The following is a 16,792-nucleotide window of genomic DNA, read 5'->3' as shown; positions in this document are numbered from 1 at the left end:
CACAAAACAATAGAAAATTTACTGGCAAAGAGGATTAAAAACCACAAGTAGAAGTTCCAAATTAAGTTAGTCACAAGATGGCCAGAATCACAACTATAATAAGATGATGTATATATCTAAAACCAAAGTGGAGCATAACATTCTTGCACAGTGCTCATTTAGCTCACATAAACTGCCACCTGTTATGAGTAATTTGTTAATCCCTCCTTAAGCTCCATCTCATCTCAGATGGCTCAAGTCAAAAAGCCCATTTCTATGTGTGATTCAACCCCTCTTAAATGACTAAACTTGAAAGAGGAGTCCATTTGAATTCAAGGTACTCTCCCCTTTCTTTTCAACTTTTAAAGTAGAATTTATTTAAACTCGATTATGCAACTAACAAAATAAAAAGAAGAGCCCATTTCTATGACGTAGTTTCTTTTCTTTTTTTTTTTCTTTTTTAAAAATTACAATTGATTAGAAGAATGCAATTAATTCCTATTCACCAACTAGGATTATCAAACTCTGCTCGTTTAATCATGATAAATGTCATCAGATAAAAGGCAAACCTTATAATTTTCTATTGAATCAATCCTTGAAAATATCAAACCTAATGACAGGTTAAAAAACGAAGAAATAAATATAGAAAGAAACGAAATACGATAGGCAGCGGGGGAGAACCGGAGAAAAAGAGTTGGTATTTGAAGGAAGGAATTAATCAGCTATTATGTCCAATATTTTCTGACGTGCATATAATAAAAAACAATGTTATTTCTCTATATTATGAATGATCATTAATAAAATTTATATATTAAATAATAGTTTAAATAATTATTATTAAAAAAAATTTTAAATAAAAATAATAAAATTAAATATTTTAATTAAAATATATCATATAAAACCATAATTATCATAATAATAATAATAATAAATAAATAAATACTAAAACTTCGTCACTAACGGTAAAAAGATTTTGGTAGGGCGAAGAGACAAATAAACAGAAATTTAATATCGAAAGACACACACAAAGGGGAAAGAGAGACACCTTGGGATCTGTGGCTGGTCGAGTTTAACTCTGACCTCCTATAAATGAAGCATTAAAGATGAAAGTAACCTAGAAAGTAACGAAATTAAAGCGAGCCAGAAAATTCCTGATATGAATTTTTTCTTTCTCAGCAAGAAAATTCCAACCACCACAAAGTATGAGTTGAATTGCATTGGTGTGGGGCAGTTGAGATGGCAAGCCAATAGCAATTCTTATTTAACTGCCCCAGCCAAAAAAAAATTTTTAAAAAGTTTGAATTGAATGAAAGACATTAATTTTAAGTATACAGCGACAAGGAAAAGCTTTTTGCATGTTACATTCATGAGTGGAATCATATGTGGACCCACCTACATGTGAGTAACAAGTACCCAATTTGGTCAAATCCCGTGCTAGAGAGAGAAAAAAAAAATACAAAATAAAGAGGAGAAAGAATAAAATAAAATAACATAAAATTCGGGCAACCAAATTATAATAACAAAAAGGTCTCGGTGTGTGTACCAGGCTGGATTCTGATTTGGTGCTCATAGCAAATAAGATGCTACCAATGCTACCAAGTGTTAATAATAAAAATAAAAATTAATAGCCTAATTAGCCCAAAATTATCGTCGTTCTTAGTTCATTAATACAAAAAGGTCATTCTCCCTTCCAATCTCCAAGAGGAAGGTTATTTGGTGTTTACCGAGAAGATGAAGATCTGGCAATGGATGAGCAAACGGTTTTGAAGGACCTGATCTTTTATCCTATGCCACATGTTTGGAGAATCAGTTCGATGATGATGCAAACTAAAATAACATATTTTTTTTTTTATCAGATTCAAGCTGCTGTTTATATTTTTAATAGTTGACCAAAAAAATAAAAGATTATATATTTCATAGAATATAATATACAATAAATTTGAGGATAATGAGCTACAAATTCAACATAACTTAGTATGCAAATAAACAGTCACTTGAAATATGAAAATAATTTCAATAAATTCCCTTGCTCAGGTGGCAGATCAGCAGAGAAATGGTTTTTTTAAAAAAGACCTGCAGAAATGAAATATGATTGACAAATTGAATATTTTCCCAAGGATTTTTTTTTTTTTTCTAGGTTCAGTTTGTTGCTATTAATTGAAGAATATACCTAACAATACGTAAAAGGGGGAAAAAATCAGTAAGTTTTCTCAGTTCTTAATATTATATACCAAGGTGATATATCACAGGTTGAAGATAGGCATAACATACAAGGACATTAAAACAGGAAGGTTTCCCAGTTCTTTTGGTACCTCACTAGTTAATGCATCGACTGCAACAGTCCTAATCACAATAAAATGGAGAAAAAAAAGGTAGCTTCAACATTGATAATATTATACATTTACCAGTTTTTGGGTCAAAATTTTAAGTAGGCTTACAAGATTCGGAGGAAAGAGACTGAATTCAAGACATTCATCAAGTTGAAAAGCTAGCTTCTACTTTTAACACACTAGATACCATGCACAATAAATACAGTGGTCCCACACGGAAGGTGGTGGTTGTGGAATAAGCTACAACTTGCAGCAGCCGATCTCAACCACCATAGCCACTTTCATGTTGAACGGTACAGATGGGTTGGACCATTATGGGGTCAGCTTCGGGAACGGCTATAACCTTCCAATGCTAGTGGACCAGGATTAACAGATACTCTTTCTTGTAATCCCAACTTCTTCACAAAGTTTTTTAAGAAAGCTGTCCAAAAGCTAACAGCTTTGTTGATGACACAAGCAGCTTGTTTTCCTGTCCTTTGGGCCAAGATTACAGTCTCATTTTCTGTCCTTCCCCTTCCACCACCAGCAACAAGCAGCAGCTCAAACTCACAATTCCTGCAGCCATCTTTGTGGCTTTGGCGTTCATAGCAGCGCTGTTGAAGGCACTTTGGCGGTTCGGTGATGGAATATCTATTTGCAACAATAATAGTAATAACAATTGTTGTAATTGTTTCAATAAAAATTAATTTCTTCTTCTTTCTCGATAATGATCCTCTAGCTAGTCACCAAGTCAAATCTCATTTCCAGAGATCGATTTCGGTTAAGGGACTTTGATATTCCATTATCTACTGTAGTGTTGTTTAGTTATACATTGTAAAATATATAATACTTAATTTTGTGAATATACATATTTTGTAAATATAAAGCATTCTTTGGTTTTTTTCTTTTGTAAAATATATATTATACTTTATTTTGTGAATATAAAACATTCTTCAACCCCCCCCCCCCCCCCCCCCCCCCCCCCCCCCCCCCCCCCCACACCCACTTTTTTCTATTTGTTATATAATATAGTCAATCTAGCCTTGATGTCTGCCCGCCTAATAAATTTTTGGTAAGTACTGCAGAGACCAAAATTATTAAGCTCTAAAAAAATCTTTAAACTCTTTGCCTTTGTTGGTGTAAAAACCCCTCCCGTGGGGTTTAATTACATGTATCCGTAAGATATTGAAAAATATATGAAAAAAAAAAAGGGGCTTTCTTCCCCTGTTTTTCTCACCTTGCGAAAGATTCCCCTGTTTCGATGTTTATACATCCTTGCAAATATATCTCAGACATTAGCTGTTGAATATAAGTGGGGTGGCTGCAATATATGATCGTTAATTGTTGTATGGTACTTTTCCTAATTGCCAATTATTGTGCTATTGCAATAAATTAGCTAGAATGAAATTAGATATAAACAAAAAAACAAATAAAGTAAATTTAAACCAAAAAAAAAAAAGAAATATTTTGTGAAATGTCAAGAATTAAAGCCGCAACTTTTGTTGATTGACCCAAGAACGAACCTTCCCTGCTAATTTGTTGTATGACAAATCTCTGCAAGCATAACATAAAGTGGATGGTAAATGTAAAATCCAAACAACAAATGATGGTATATGTGATATCCGAACAACAAATAAACAACCTCAGAGCCAAAAAAAAAAAAAAAGGAAATGGAATACCATGATCTATCTATAGGCATCTACAAAGTGAAAAGATTTTTGCTTTTGCAGTACTTGGTCTTTCAAAATAGCTTCAGGTACAAAAATCTTCATAATTCTAGCATAAACAAGCTCTTATATGCATCAAGGTAACAATAGCATAATGACAAAGCATGGTCATTTAACCATCATGGAGATGACTTTCTTTTCCTTTAGAAACATGTTTATAAAAGACCTATATTATTGGACTTTAGTAGAGGCAAGGGCATAAACTCAGATTTACTTACACAACGATAAGAGATGTGCTTTTTTCTTTGAGGCAGGGTACCAGCCACTTATCTTATTGTTATGGAGAAATCTAATTATGGAAAGAGAAAACTATGCTTCAATATACTATGTAACTGTTGGAAGAAATTGATACTATGAAAGAGACATAACATATTACGTGAACGAGAGTGTATTCATATTGAAAAGTGAGTTGGGAATCGCCCCAGTTATATTGTTGAAGCTCAAATCCCTGCACACCAAACTCATTCGATTCAACAACAAAACCCAGCAACTAGCCAAATACAACATAACTAAAGAAAATTCTAATACACACATATTCTGACTATAATTAAAACATACAGCTCTTGACACTTCTGGTACTTGCCAGTATTGAATGGAAATGAAGCACAAATATTTTTGTTTGTTCCTCAGTTCTCTGCAGGATGCCTAATCAAGTTCTTATTACTGCTAACATACCCCCAAGGAATTATAATTAAAAAATATTTCTTTAGTCCGGTCAGAAAATGATCAATTTCAACCAAGAATCATGTTGCTTACAAGACAGTTATATTCTTCATACTATTTATAAATTCGAGCAAAGAGCTCCCAGTAGTTAAATCGATTACATTCTTAAAATGTATGATAAACTGTCAGCTTTATCCATCTGCATAGAGATATTAATAAACATAGACACAACTGTGACAGAGAAGTCAGACGGCCAAATGCAAATGGTATAGAACCTTGGTAAGAGTCTCCTTGGCGCCTTCTATTGGAACATTTATAAATCAAATAATTACCAACCATATATCTATATCAATTCAAGTTTTAAATAAATTTATATTTACATTACATTTTTAAATAGTCTTAATGAAGCACAGACCTGTTATTATGTAAATACAGTTAATGAAAATACAGAAAACATTTAACCATTTTCTTAGAGATTTTTAAGTTTTGACCAATTTCCTATGAAATCAGGTATCATGCCCATAAGTTCAGTTTCTTTTGGCCACCTGCAACAAATTGAAAATATTTGCTTTAAGAAGGTGAACTTTTTCCCCCTTACATTCTTGTTTATAATGTTTATTCAACCTTGGGGGAAAAAAGCCAGAAAGTTCTTACACAGTATCCAAGTTTCGTAGATTAGCAAATGTTGAAGGAATCTCACCGCTAACTCCAGAACAATGAATATAACTGCAAAAATAAACGATAACAATGAATTTTTGTTTCCATTTAATATCTCTGTAGTTTGAAAATTATGAAACTTAAGAAGAGGGGGGGAAAAAAAAAAAAAAAAAAAAAAAAAAAGGGGGTAAGTTTGCTCTGCTTTTATTATTATACCAAGATATCACAGGTTATGGACAATATAAATCAGTAAGGTTACCCAGTTCTTCTGGTAGCTCACCAGTTAATGCATGGACTGCAACAGTCCCGTCACAAAAAATGAAGAACACCAAGTAGAAAGGTAGCTTCAACAATGATAATATTATACATTCACCAGTTTCTCAGTCAAAATTTTAAGTAGGCTTACAAGATTCAGAGGAAATAGACTGAATTCTAGAAATTCATCAAGTAGAAAAACTAGTTTCTACTTTAACAATCTTGATACCAAGCACATTAAATACCATTATGAATTTTCTGAGAAGAGAAGGAATCAAATAATAAAAGGTAATTATGATTCCTTTTAACAAAAGAAAATTAACTCAAAACGGCAACAAGTTGCAAAAGATAAAGAAAAAACAAACAAAGTTTAGAAGTTCCAAAACTTAGTTACAGGACAACCAAAATCACAACCATAAGATGATGATGTAAAACATTTAGAGCCAAAAAAATGGAACGGAGAAAATCTTGGACAGTGCTCTCATTTTGCTCATATAAATTGCCACCTGTTATAGGGTTTTTTGACCCCTCCTTAAGCCCAATTCCAAATAGGAGTGGAGTAAAAAATATAATATATATATGTGTGATTCAATCCCTCTTGATCTAAAATGCCTAAACTTAACAACCCGCTTATAAGGCAGGAAAAAAAATGGTGTAGGACGAAGCAGCACTTTCTACCAAAAGCTGCAGTTAATGGGAGGAGGGGCAAAATCAATTCCTATCAATTCTGATCAGGACCAAGAGCACATTATTTGTGCCCTTTTAATCAGGTCTTCTACCTCTTGGGATGAAATCCTGCTTAGATAATAGATAAAACTTACAAACTTTTGTTGGGCCCTTAATTTGGGACCAGATATAAATCCACTCTAATGTTGGATAATGCTCCAGCATCATAAAGTGTAAAAGGAATAATTAAGTTAGCCTAATGAAAAATGTAAAAATGAAGAAATAAGTAAATAAAGAAACAAAGATATATGAGAGCCAGCAAGAACCAGAGAGAAAAAGAGTGGGTCTTTAGAATTGAATATAAGAGAGAACATGCAGTGGAATTTAATATCCTAGACCCACACATATAGAAGAGACAGACGAAGACCTTGGGATCTGTGGCTGGCTGTGTTTCAGTGCGACATCCTGTAAAAGAAACAAGGCAAAAGATGGAAGCAACATAGAAAATAACGTAAAAATCCAGCCAAAACAGACAGACTAACTTTACATGGAAAATTCCCAGAACCACAGGAATCAAGAGCAGCAAATTATAAGTTAGAACACATTTTTAGTATCGTACCTCGACAAGGAAAGCTTTTTCCTTTGAAGTCATCTTGTGCTAATGTGCTAATGTGCGGATCCAATTTGATCAAATCCCATACTACACCAAAAATTAAATAACATAAAAATTCCGACACCAAATTAAAATAACAAAAAGGTCTCAATTTCGACTTTTGTCATTTTGTATCTTGTTTGTGCTTAAACTTACCGTTCTTCAATTAAATAAAATATAATTGCTACCTTAAAAATATAAAAAAGGCCTGCATTGTAATCACAAAAGTCTAAAATCAAAGTGTGTGTGTGTGTGTGTATCGTGTGTTTGTAAGATATCCATTACCTCAAGTATTGGATATAAAGGGCTTATCAATTGGGCCAAATTTTTCAGTCTTTGTCATATATTAGATTTGGTTATTTTGTAAATACCTTAGAGCTATACCACTATTCCAAGGCTTCCTCCATGAACAAGATATTAGGCTTTTTTGTTTTTTTGGTCCTACCATTATCATTTGTTCATGTTGTTGATTCAAAAACCTTGAGAATCATGAACCATTGCAGCCACCAAGTTTGTCCTGTGGTACCATCAAACGCCGGCAAGCCATCGCTGCTTCCCTCCAAAGGCGGCCACATAACCGTCCTCCATCCAGGTCAATCCATCGACATCCCCGTCTCATCCTCCTGGTCAGGTTCCATATGGGGTCGAACCCCTTGCACCAAAGATTCCGACAAAAGAAAATTCCGAATTCTCATCAAAGACAGTAGGTCCTACACGGAAAAAGGTGGTGGTCCAATTAGCTGCAACTTGCAGAAGCCGACCTCAACCACCATAGCAACGTTCATGTTGAACGGTACAGATGGGTTGGACCATTACGAGGTCAGCTTCAGGAACGGCTATAACCTTCCCATGCTAGTGGTTCCGGTCCATAATGGAAGTGGAAGTGGAAGTGGAGGACATTGCAGGACTGCTGGGTGCACTGTGAACTTGACCAGTTTATGCCCGCCGGAGCTCCGGTTCAGCGAAGAGAGGTTGGGCTGTAAGAGTGCTTGTCAAGCGTTTGGCGATCCCAAATTCTGTTGTACTAGTAATGGAATAGGATTAACAGGTAATACTCATTGTAATCCTAACTTCTATACAGAGTTTTTTAAGAAAGCATGTCCAAAAGCTAACAGCTTTGTTGATGACACAAGCAGCTTGTTTTCCTGTCCTTTGGGCCAAGATTACAGTCTCATTTTCTGTCCTTCCCCTTCCACCACCAGCAACAAGCTGCAGCTCAAAGTTATAATTCCTGTAGCCATCTTCGCGTCTTTGCTGGCAGCGCTGTTGTCGGCACTTTGGTGGTGGTTCGGTGATGGAATATCTATTTGCAACAGTAATAGCAATAACAATTGTTGCAACAGTAATAGCAATAACAATTGTTGTAATTGTTTCAACAGAAATTAATTTCTTCTTTCTTGTTAATGATCCTCTAGCTAGTGACCAAGTCAAACCTTATTTCCAGCGATTCATTTCGGTTAAGGAACATTGATATTCCATTATCTATTGTATTGTTGTTTAGTTATACATTGTAAAATGTATAATACTTTATTTTGTGAATATAAACATTCTTTTTTTTTTTTTTTTTGCCCCCTCTTTTTCTGTTTGTTATAGATATAAGTCAATCTAGCCTTGATGTCTGCCTGCCTAATAAGTTCTTGGTAAGTACTGTAGAGACAAAGATACATTACGCTCTAAGAAAAAATCTTTAGACTCTTTGTCTTTGTTGGTGTAAAAGCCCCTCCCGTGGGGTTTATTACATGTATCCGTAAGATATTTAAAATATATATTTATTTAAAAAAAACAAAAAAAAAACAGCTTTCTTCCCCCTGTTTTTCTCACCTTGCCGAAAGATTCCTCTGTTTCCATATTTTTAAACCCTTGCAAATATATCTCAGATATTAGCTGTTGAATATATGTGCAGTTACTGCAATATATGATCGTTGATTGTTGTGTGGTACTTTTCCTAACTGCCAATTATAATGCTATTGCAATAGTATGCAGATTATAGTAACTCTTCAGTCCAGAAATCCTGGATGAATTTTGGTCCGGGACAAGTGTAGAGCCTCAATTTACAATTTAATAAAATTTGAGTCGTATTTAACTTTTGACCAAATGTAGCTTAATGGCCATCTTTTATGGAGGTCATATGGCTGCTATTAAATGCATCAAATTTCAAACTAGTACTAAAGCTAAAAGTTTAAAATTGAAGGTTACTAAAATGCAAGGGGTTGGTCAAAACTAGAGGTACCCTCAACTTTTTTAAAAAGTTAGCACTTTGACACTCTACATGCAAGTCATAAAAGATGATTGTCAACATACTAGTTAGTCAAAAGTCAAATATAGTCAAAATTTCAATAAATTGTAAGTAAAGGACCTAAATCACAAAATCACAAAAGTAATATTATATATATATATATATATGCAAATCTAGTAACTCTCGAGTATAGTATTTACATAGTGATCAAGAACTTTAAAAAACAAAAAAGAAAAAGAAAATTGTAAAATTTGCGTATATATATATATATATATATATATATATACATTCTAACATATATTATACATATATACATACATACAAACCAAACCAACTTTACCAATTTTCATCACCTACCATCTCTAATGGAGTCTTGAAACATGGGATATTGATTGGCATTGATAACTGACTGCCCTGCATCGCGCACCATGCTTGTTCCTGCAGATGAGTTATAAAAGCTAGTAAAAGTTCCTTTTGTTGCTATATCACTTGTTGAGCTGATTAGACGGTCGAATTTCCTGTCACTCAAGTATCCAGGTGTAGTAATCTCGTTGGTCACTTGAACATCTCCTAAAAGCATTGCCACCACACGTGACATTGTTGGTCTCAGTGAAGGTGATGTTTGAGTGCACAGCAAGGCTATTCTTATCACTCTTCTTATTTGTTCCTCATTCAATTCTAATAATGTTATTGCTGAATCCACCACTTCAAGTTCTCGTCCTTCTTTATATAAGTTCCAAACCTAGTGATTTAAGCAAGAAATATACATTGATAATTCAGTAAAGCTGTCAGAGATTAATGCAAATAAACATGTTCTGAAAGGTCAAGGAAATAACAATTTCAAATAGTAATGTATAATTTCCACGAAACTGCTTTGGTTTTTGCATGAATCTATAACCATAACTAAAGTCTAAATGCCTTAAGAACATTTGAAAATTAATAAGTCCATCCAAAAAAATTATATGATAAAAATAACGTGCAGTGCAAAAAAATTATAGTTTCATACCCATCCAAGCAGAAAAGTCTTTTCTTCATCCAAGCTCATGTCAGAATTTGGCCTCCCACTGACAATCTCCAGAGCTAGAACACCAAAGGCGAATATATCAGTTTTCCCTGTGAGTTGCCCGCGCATGGCATATTCAGGTGCAAGGTACCCTCTACAATCACCAACAATGTAGATATTGTGTTTAACAGATTTACTGATATATTAAAAGAAGTCCAAAAAATGGATTGGAGATAGAAAATTCAGGGTGATTATAGGTCTTTAACAATCTTACGCTGTTCCAGAAACCTGGGTGCTTATGTGGGTCTTTTCAATGTCAAATAGCTTGGCCAAACCAAAATCTGATATCTTGGGGACGAGATTAGAGTCAAGCAGAACATTACTGGCTTTAACATCTCTGTGTATGATCCGAAACTGTGACTCTTCATGAAGATAAGCTAGGCCTCTTGCTATCCCCAGGCAAATGTTAAAACGTGTAGACCATTCTAGAGGTAAGTTTTTACTTCCTGCCCAAGCAAGTCATTATATCTGTTCCATTATTGCTGTTATTAGATTTATTTTTATAAGCAGGCAATAATCTATTTGTCATACCAAATAACACATGATCAAGACTATTGTTTTCCATGTACTCATAAACAAGAATTCTGTTATTTCCCTCGTGGCAGCAGCCATACAATTGCACCAGGTTACGGTGTTGCACAGCAGTCATTGTAGCAATTTCTGCCACAAACTGGTCCTTTCCTTGGTGGGATGTCAGAGACAGTTGCTTTGCAGCAATAACTCTTCCATCTTGAAGTTTGCCCTGTTGAATAGATAATAGCATTAAAAAAATAAGAACATTTTGTACTCCTATATCATATTTGCTATCCTACTGCTATTTCAGACCCAAAAAAAAAAAAAAAAAAGAAGCAATAATACTAACAGCAGAGAATTCTCATAGCAATAATAAGGAAGAGATATAGTCAGGAAATTTATTTTAGCTTAATATCAATCAGTAAACTTTAAAGCACCGACAATTATTCATTCATATATGAAAGATTTATATATTGACCAACCTTATAGACATATCCATATCCCCCTTCCCCTAACATATTAGCAGAACTGAAATCATTTGTAGCCATCTTTAGTTGATCATAACTGAAAGTGAATGGTCTAACATCTATACCTAGGAGATCTGCAAATAAGATACAAAACGAACTGTCATGACTGAATATTTCTACATTGCATACAAAATTTAGAACTTAGGCAACCGCCATGAACATTCAAGAGATTTAATGGTTAACCTATATCATCATTGGTCTGAGAATCATTTTCCTTTTGAACTAAATAGAAAATGATGAAGATGGACAGAAAGCTTAAAACTCCACCGCCAACTAGAATCCCTGTAATCAGACCAGTCTTGTTCTGCTTACTGGTATGAGCTATGTTATTGAGAGTAGGCTCAAAATCTGCATGAAAACCTCAATGTTCAATTACATGGTAAATATATGAGAATAAAGCAACATCTAGACAAATTATATTACCTGGGGTAACACTAATGGCTGCAATAGAAGGTCCATAAGTTCCTTCTGAGGGTATGGAGGTAGTCCCTTTTCCAGCCCAAAAGAGATGGATTTCCAAATAATTTTCTGATACCCGTGCCTTAAATTCCTTCAGGACTGCTTGGGAAGTGACCCAACCTGACTCCTTTCGTATGTCAAAGTTTTGAAGAACACGAATCCCCTGAAATTCAATGACAATCGGAACGATAAGACTCAGAAGTTCCATCAGAGACTTAAATCTTGTTGGATTCCAACTTTCCATGATTAGTATCCTAAAAACATATTTCAAAATGGATCCAATAATATGAAGTTAACCTGGATATATACATCAAAAACACGCCTGCCAAGATTTTTCCAAGTAATAGAATCTTGGAAAACTGTTTCTGCAAACTGCAGGTTGACAGTGTATTCACCATTCTCAAGCCCCAAACCATAGTATCTCAATGATGAAGCAGAGAGCCTTGATGTCTGGAATAGTTCAGAGTCTAAAGTATTTGTGAATTGGTAAGCTGAATCAACTATATACCTAGCATTGATGATTCCAGTGAAAAATCCAACAATGCTTACTGCCCATCTGTTGGAGTCACTAACATAATATGTTGCTGGGCCAAGAGTATTATTGTCACTCTCATACACTATACGACTGGCAGATGTAAATTGTTCACCACCACAGTTTACCGCAAAACTGTTATCTGCATAACCAATATAAAATTATGCACAAAAGCTATGTTCACAGAAAGGTATTTTCACTTTTGCTTGAGAATTAAAGTTCATTTCTTCCAGGAAAAAAAATAATAATATGAGATTTATCCATACTTACAAGTCCCACGTCCTCGATCACAAGGAAAGTTCTGCCGGAGGCACTCCAACCCTGAAGGCAGACCACTATGGAAAAACAAGAATGACTTAAAGATTATTGCAGTTTATTGGACAATAATTACTGGCAATTGTGATAGTCAGAAAATGTTTTAATAGATGTAAGAATCCCCTTGACTTTCACTTTCACAAGGGATAAGGTTATGACATATTGTATAGACAACTATTGATAGCCTGAATTAATTTCCAACCAATTAAAACTGAAACCTCATAGACACCCTGTAACTCTTTGACTCTCAATACCCTTTTAAAGTACGCACAGCACACAAAGAATTACCTGCTGTTTAGACTTGCTGCTGTGAAGTTGTTGCCAACTAAATTACTGCAAATGACTCAAAGCAGGTATAACATAAAAAATGTTATCACAGAACTAGTATATCATACCAACATAGAAAATTTAGAAAACTATTAACTACAAATATCACAAAAAGCTAGAAACTGCTTTAGCTAGAAAAACAAAAAAATAAACTTAAACAAAACAATGAAATATTATGTGAAATGTCAAGACTTACAGCTGCAAGTTTTGTTGATTGACCCAAGAAGGAACCACCCCTGCTAGATTATTGTATGACAAATCTCTGCAAGTATACCATAAAATGGATGTTAAATGTGAAGTCCAGATAAAAAATAAACAATTACCATGATTGATCTATAGACATCTATTAAGCCTTAAGATTTTGCTTTTGCATAGTTTTATTTTTTCAAAGAGCATCTGGTGCAAAAAGTTCAAAATTCTAACACAAACAAGCTCTTATATTCAGTTAACTATCAGGGAGATGACATTCTTCTTCATCAAGGGACTTGTTTATTCGAAAACTCTATATTGCTGGATTTCAGTAGAGGTAAACGCATACATTCAAATTTACTTACAAAACGCTAAGAGATGCGATTTTTTCTTTAGGCAGGGCACCACTCATCTTATTGTTACCGAGAAACCTAATTACAGTAACCAGAAAAACAAAAAAAAAAAAAATGCTTCAATATTTGGAGTACCTGTTGGGAGGCAATTGATACAATGAAGAGACAAATATATTACAGCATTGAGAGTGAACTCATATTGAAAAGAGAGTTGGGAATCTCCCCGCTTATATTATTGAAGCTCAAATCCCTGCAAATCAAACCACATGATTCAACAACAAACCTCAGAAAATACTTACAGCTCCAAAAGCATAATTAAAACTCACAGCTCTTTCAACTTCTGGTACTCTCCAATATTGGATGGAAATGAATCAGAAATATTGTTATTCCTCAGTTCTCTGCAGGATATATAACCAAGTTGTTATTACTGCTTACATACCTAGGGATGATAAATAAAAATATATATCTATATTCCAGATAGAAAATGTTCAATTTTAACCAAGAACCATGTTTCTTACAAGACAGACAGATTCTTCAAGCTCTTTATAAATTCGAGAGAAGAGCTCCCATTAGTTAAATCACTTACACGCCTACAAATATATCATACATGAGATTGTCAGCTTTTACTAATCTGTATAGGGATAATAAAGTAACTATTATGCATAGATACTCACAACTCTGACAGAGAAGTCAAATTACCAAATGCCAATGGCATAGAACCTTCAAAAGAGTTTCCTTGAAGCCTCCTATTAAAACATTTATGAAATAACTAATCATCAACCATAAAGCTACTGTAATTTAAGTTTTATATACATTCTTATAGTCTAGTAAAGCACAGACCTCTTTTTTTTTTTTTTTTTCCTTTGGTAAAAGCAGTTGAATGAAAAATCAAAAAACATCAAACCATTGCCTTACAAGATTTTAAGTTTTGACCAATTTCCTATGAAATCAGGTATCTTGCCTGCAAGTTCAGTGTCTGATGCCCATCTGCAACAAATGAAAGCATTCCCTTTTATGAAGATGATTTTTTTTTTCTCCTGAAATTCTTATTTATGATGTTTATTCAACCTTGGGAGAAAAAAAAAAAGGTCAGAAAGTTCTTACAGAGTATCCAAGCTTTGTAGATTAGCAAATGTTGAAGGAATCTCACCGCTAACTCCAGAACTTTGAATATAACTGTCAAGCAAACAATTATAATGAATCTGTTTCCATTTTATATCTACTTAGTTTGCTAATAATGAAACTTACAGTTTTTGCAAGTTTGACAAATGTCCTAGCTCAGAGGGCAGATGACCAGAGAAATAATTGTCCGCAATAGACCTGCAAAAAGCAAGGATTTTTTTTTTTTTTTTTTTTTTTTTTTGGTGGGAGTTTCACAATTCAGATCAGTGCTATTAATTGAACAATATATCGAATAATACATAAAGAAAAAATAATCTGTAAATTTTTCCAGTTCTTATTATTATACTAAAATATATCATGGGATGAAGATAAACATAACTTACAAGGACAACAATTCAGTAAGGTTTCCCAGTTCTTTTGGTAGCTCCCCTTTTAATGCATTGATTGCGACAGTCCTAATCACAATAAGATGAAGAGCATCAAGGACAAGAAAGAGGCAGTTTCATTATCATGGTATACATTTATTAGTTTCTCAGTCAAAATTTTAAGTAGGCTTACAGGTTTTGCAACTGAGTTAGATTGCCAATGGATCGAGATAGATTACCTGTCAAGTAATTTTTGCTCACGTCCCTACAAGATACAGAGGAAACCAACTGACTTCTAGAAATTCATCATGTTGAAAAACTAGATTCCACTTATCAATTTTGATATTTATGCACAATGAATACCACTTTGAATTTTCTGTAAAGAGAAAGAATCGAATAAGATAGTTCAAAGAAAGCATACAGATAGGAAAGGTGAGTCAAAGTCCACAAATCTTCTGGAATGGGACCAATAATATCTATTTCAGTGACTTTCCTGTAAATAAATCTTGAAGATCATATACCATCTGGAAATAAATTGATACTTCACAACAAAAATCTGAAGTACTATCATGTAGAAAGATTAGACATGAAAGTTGGATTCTACTACCTTATAATTATGGGATACAAAAGTTTGAGATAAACTAAGTAGTCCATGATGGATTTACAGCATATATGTTAAAAGTTAGCAGAATATAAAAGACTCACAGTTGGACAATGTGGCAAAGGGAGCCATTATTGTAAGAACAGTTGCATTTGATGAAGGGGTTGTAATCAGCGCTGCTAATGGAGGTTTGATCTATTGCATCACCACTGCATGGCTCTCCACTTATGTTCCATTGCTGCGTGTCGGCCTTTATTTTCCAATGTTCGAATAGGGAATTCAAAGCTTTCACTGCAGTAATCAGATTTGAAGGTTATGAAGGATATGCTCAGAGGTAAGAAGTGGTAAGAATTATAAATTACCCGATGAAGATGTTCTTCATGAAGTACTGAATTCAAAAATTTATTCCTTCTATACTAAAAGAAAATTTACTCAAAATCTCAACAAGTTGCCAAAGAGAAAAAAAATAAAAAAATAAAAAATAAATCGTAAGCTTAGAAGTGCTAAGATTTAGTTACAGATGGCCAAAATCACAAATATAGTATGATATAAGTTTTTAAAGCCAAACTGGGAACAGAGCATTCTTGGATAGCACTCATATAGCCCATATAAACAGCTACCAATTATATCACGATTACCTTAAAAGCTTTCAAAAACACTGTTGCAGTGCTTTTTTTGTAAGCCATTTCCAATCAGGCACTATAACTCCCATTAGAATGATGTGCTGTCGACACAACAAATATACTTTGTTTCAAGAAAATCTACTAATTCCTACCTTTGGTAAAACCACTTGTGACGAGATTTTATATCCAACAACATACACGCGGAGGAAAGAGAGAGAGAAAAAGAGAGAGACACACACACACCTTCAGAGGGATCTGTAGTGGGTTGAGTTTGATTCTTAGCCCCTGTAATAGAAGCAAAGAAGAATATGGAAGCGGCAGAATAAAAAATAACAGCAAAATCAAGAGATATTCCTGCCATGCATGAATTTGTTGTTTTTCTCTGCAACACTGCTCAACAACGAAATATTTGAAGACCCAGATGAAGTGAGAGATCGGAGTTCTGTTATATGCATTAAAATTCACTAACCACAAGATTGCAAATTAAGCTGAATACCGTTTTTAAGTATATAGAGACAAGGAAAGGGTTTTTCTTTTCAAGTCAACTTTAAAGTAAAGCATTCTTTTTTTTTTTTTTTTTTTTTTCCCCTCTTTTTCTATTTGTTATAAATATAGTAAATCTAGCCTTGATGTCCGCCTGCCTAATAAGTTTTTGGTAA

At 34.0% G+C, this 16,792-nt stretch overlaps 2 protein-coding genes across 2 annotated transcripts; one reads left to right on the top strand and one right to left on the bottom strand.

The window, feature by feature from the left end:
* Positions 1-7,397: 7,397 nt before the first annotated feature.
* LOC107417950 (thaumatin-like protein 1b) lies at positions 7,398-8,294 on the top strand. Its single transcript, XM_016026605.3, has one exon. It carries the CDS (start codon positions 7,398-7,400, stop codon positions 8,292-8,294), a length of 897 nt encoding a protein of 298 aa, XP_015882091.3.
* A 975-nt stretch (positions 8,295-9,269) lies between these two features.
* On the bottom strand, positions 9,270-16,705 carry LOC107417951 (probable LRR receptor-like serine/threonine-protein kinase At1g56140). Its single transcript, XM_025073482.3, has 24 exons — positions 16,377-16,705; positions 15,615-15,801; positions 15,331-15,402; positions 15,103-15,174; positions 14,928-14,999; positions 14,671-14,742; positions 14,527-14,598; positions 14,338-14,409; positions 14,097-14,168; positions 13,941-14,012; positions 13,749-13,820; positions 13,601-13,672; positions 13,435-13,500; positions 13,077-13,142; positions 12,842-12,886; positions 12,509-12,573; positions 12,004-12,380; positions 11,671-11,869; positions 11,431-11,595; positions 11,203-11,321; positions 10,739-10,949; positions 10,422-10,653; positions 10,151-10,301; positions 9,270-9,886 (listed from the first exon to the last, which is right to left on the bottom strand). Exons 1-24 carry the CDS (start codon positions 16,492-16,494, stop codon positions 9,494-9,496), a joined length of 3,114 nt encoding a protein of 1,037 aa, XP_024929250.3. The 5' UTR covers positions 16,495-16,705; the 3' UTR covers positions 9,270-9,493.
* Between the last annotated feature and the right edge of the window lie 87 nt (positions 16,706-16,792).

This window comes from Ziziphus jujuba, chromosome 2, assembly GCF_031755915.1.
Source record: "Ziziphus jujuba cultivar Dongzao chromosome 2, ASM3175591v1".
In the NCBI taxonomy this organism is placed as follows: Eukaryota; Viridiplantae; Streptophyta; class Magnoliopsida; order Rosales; family Rhamnaceae; genus Ziziphus; species Ziziphus jujuba.
The sequence above is the reverse complement of the archived record's forward strand: the minus strand, read 5'-3'. Positions and strand labels throughout refer to the sequence as shown.

Coding starts and splice junctions, on each gene's coding strand:
- LOC107417950 (XM_016026605.3), top strand. CDS start 7,398: ATGAACCATTGCAGCCACCAAGTTTGTCCTGTGGTACCATCAAACGCC.
- LOC107417951 (XM_025073482.3), bottom strand. CDS start 16,494: ATGGCAGGAATATCTCTTGATTTTGCTGTTATTTTTTATTCTGCCGCT. Junction 14,743..14,927: donor CTTACTGAATTGTTGTCCTT/GTAAGTTATGTT, acceptor TGCTTTTTGCAG/GTCTATTGCGGACAATTATT. Junction 9,887..10,150: donor AGACTTTTCTGCTTGGATGG/GTATGAAACTAT, acceptor TTAAATCACTAG/GTTTGGAACTTATATAAAGA.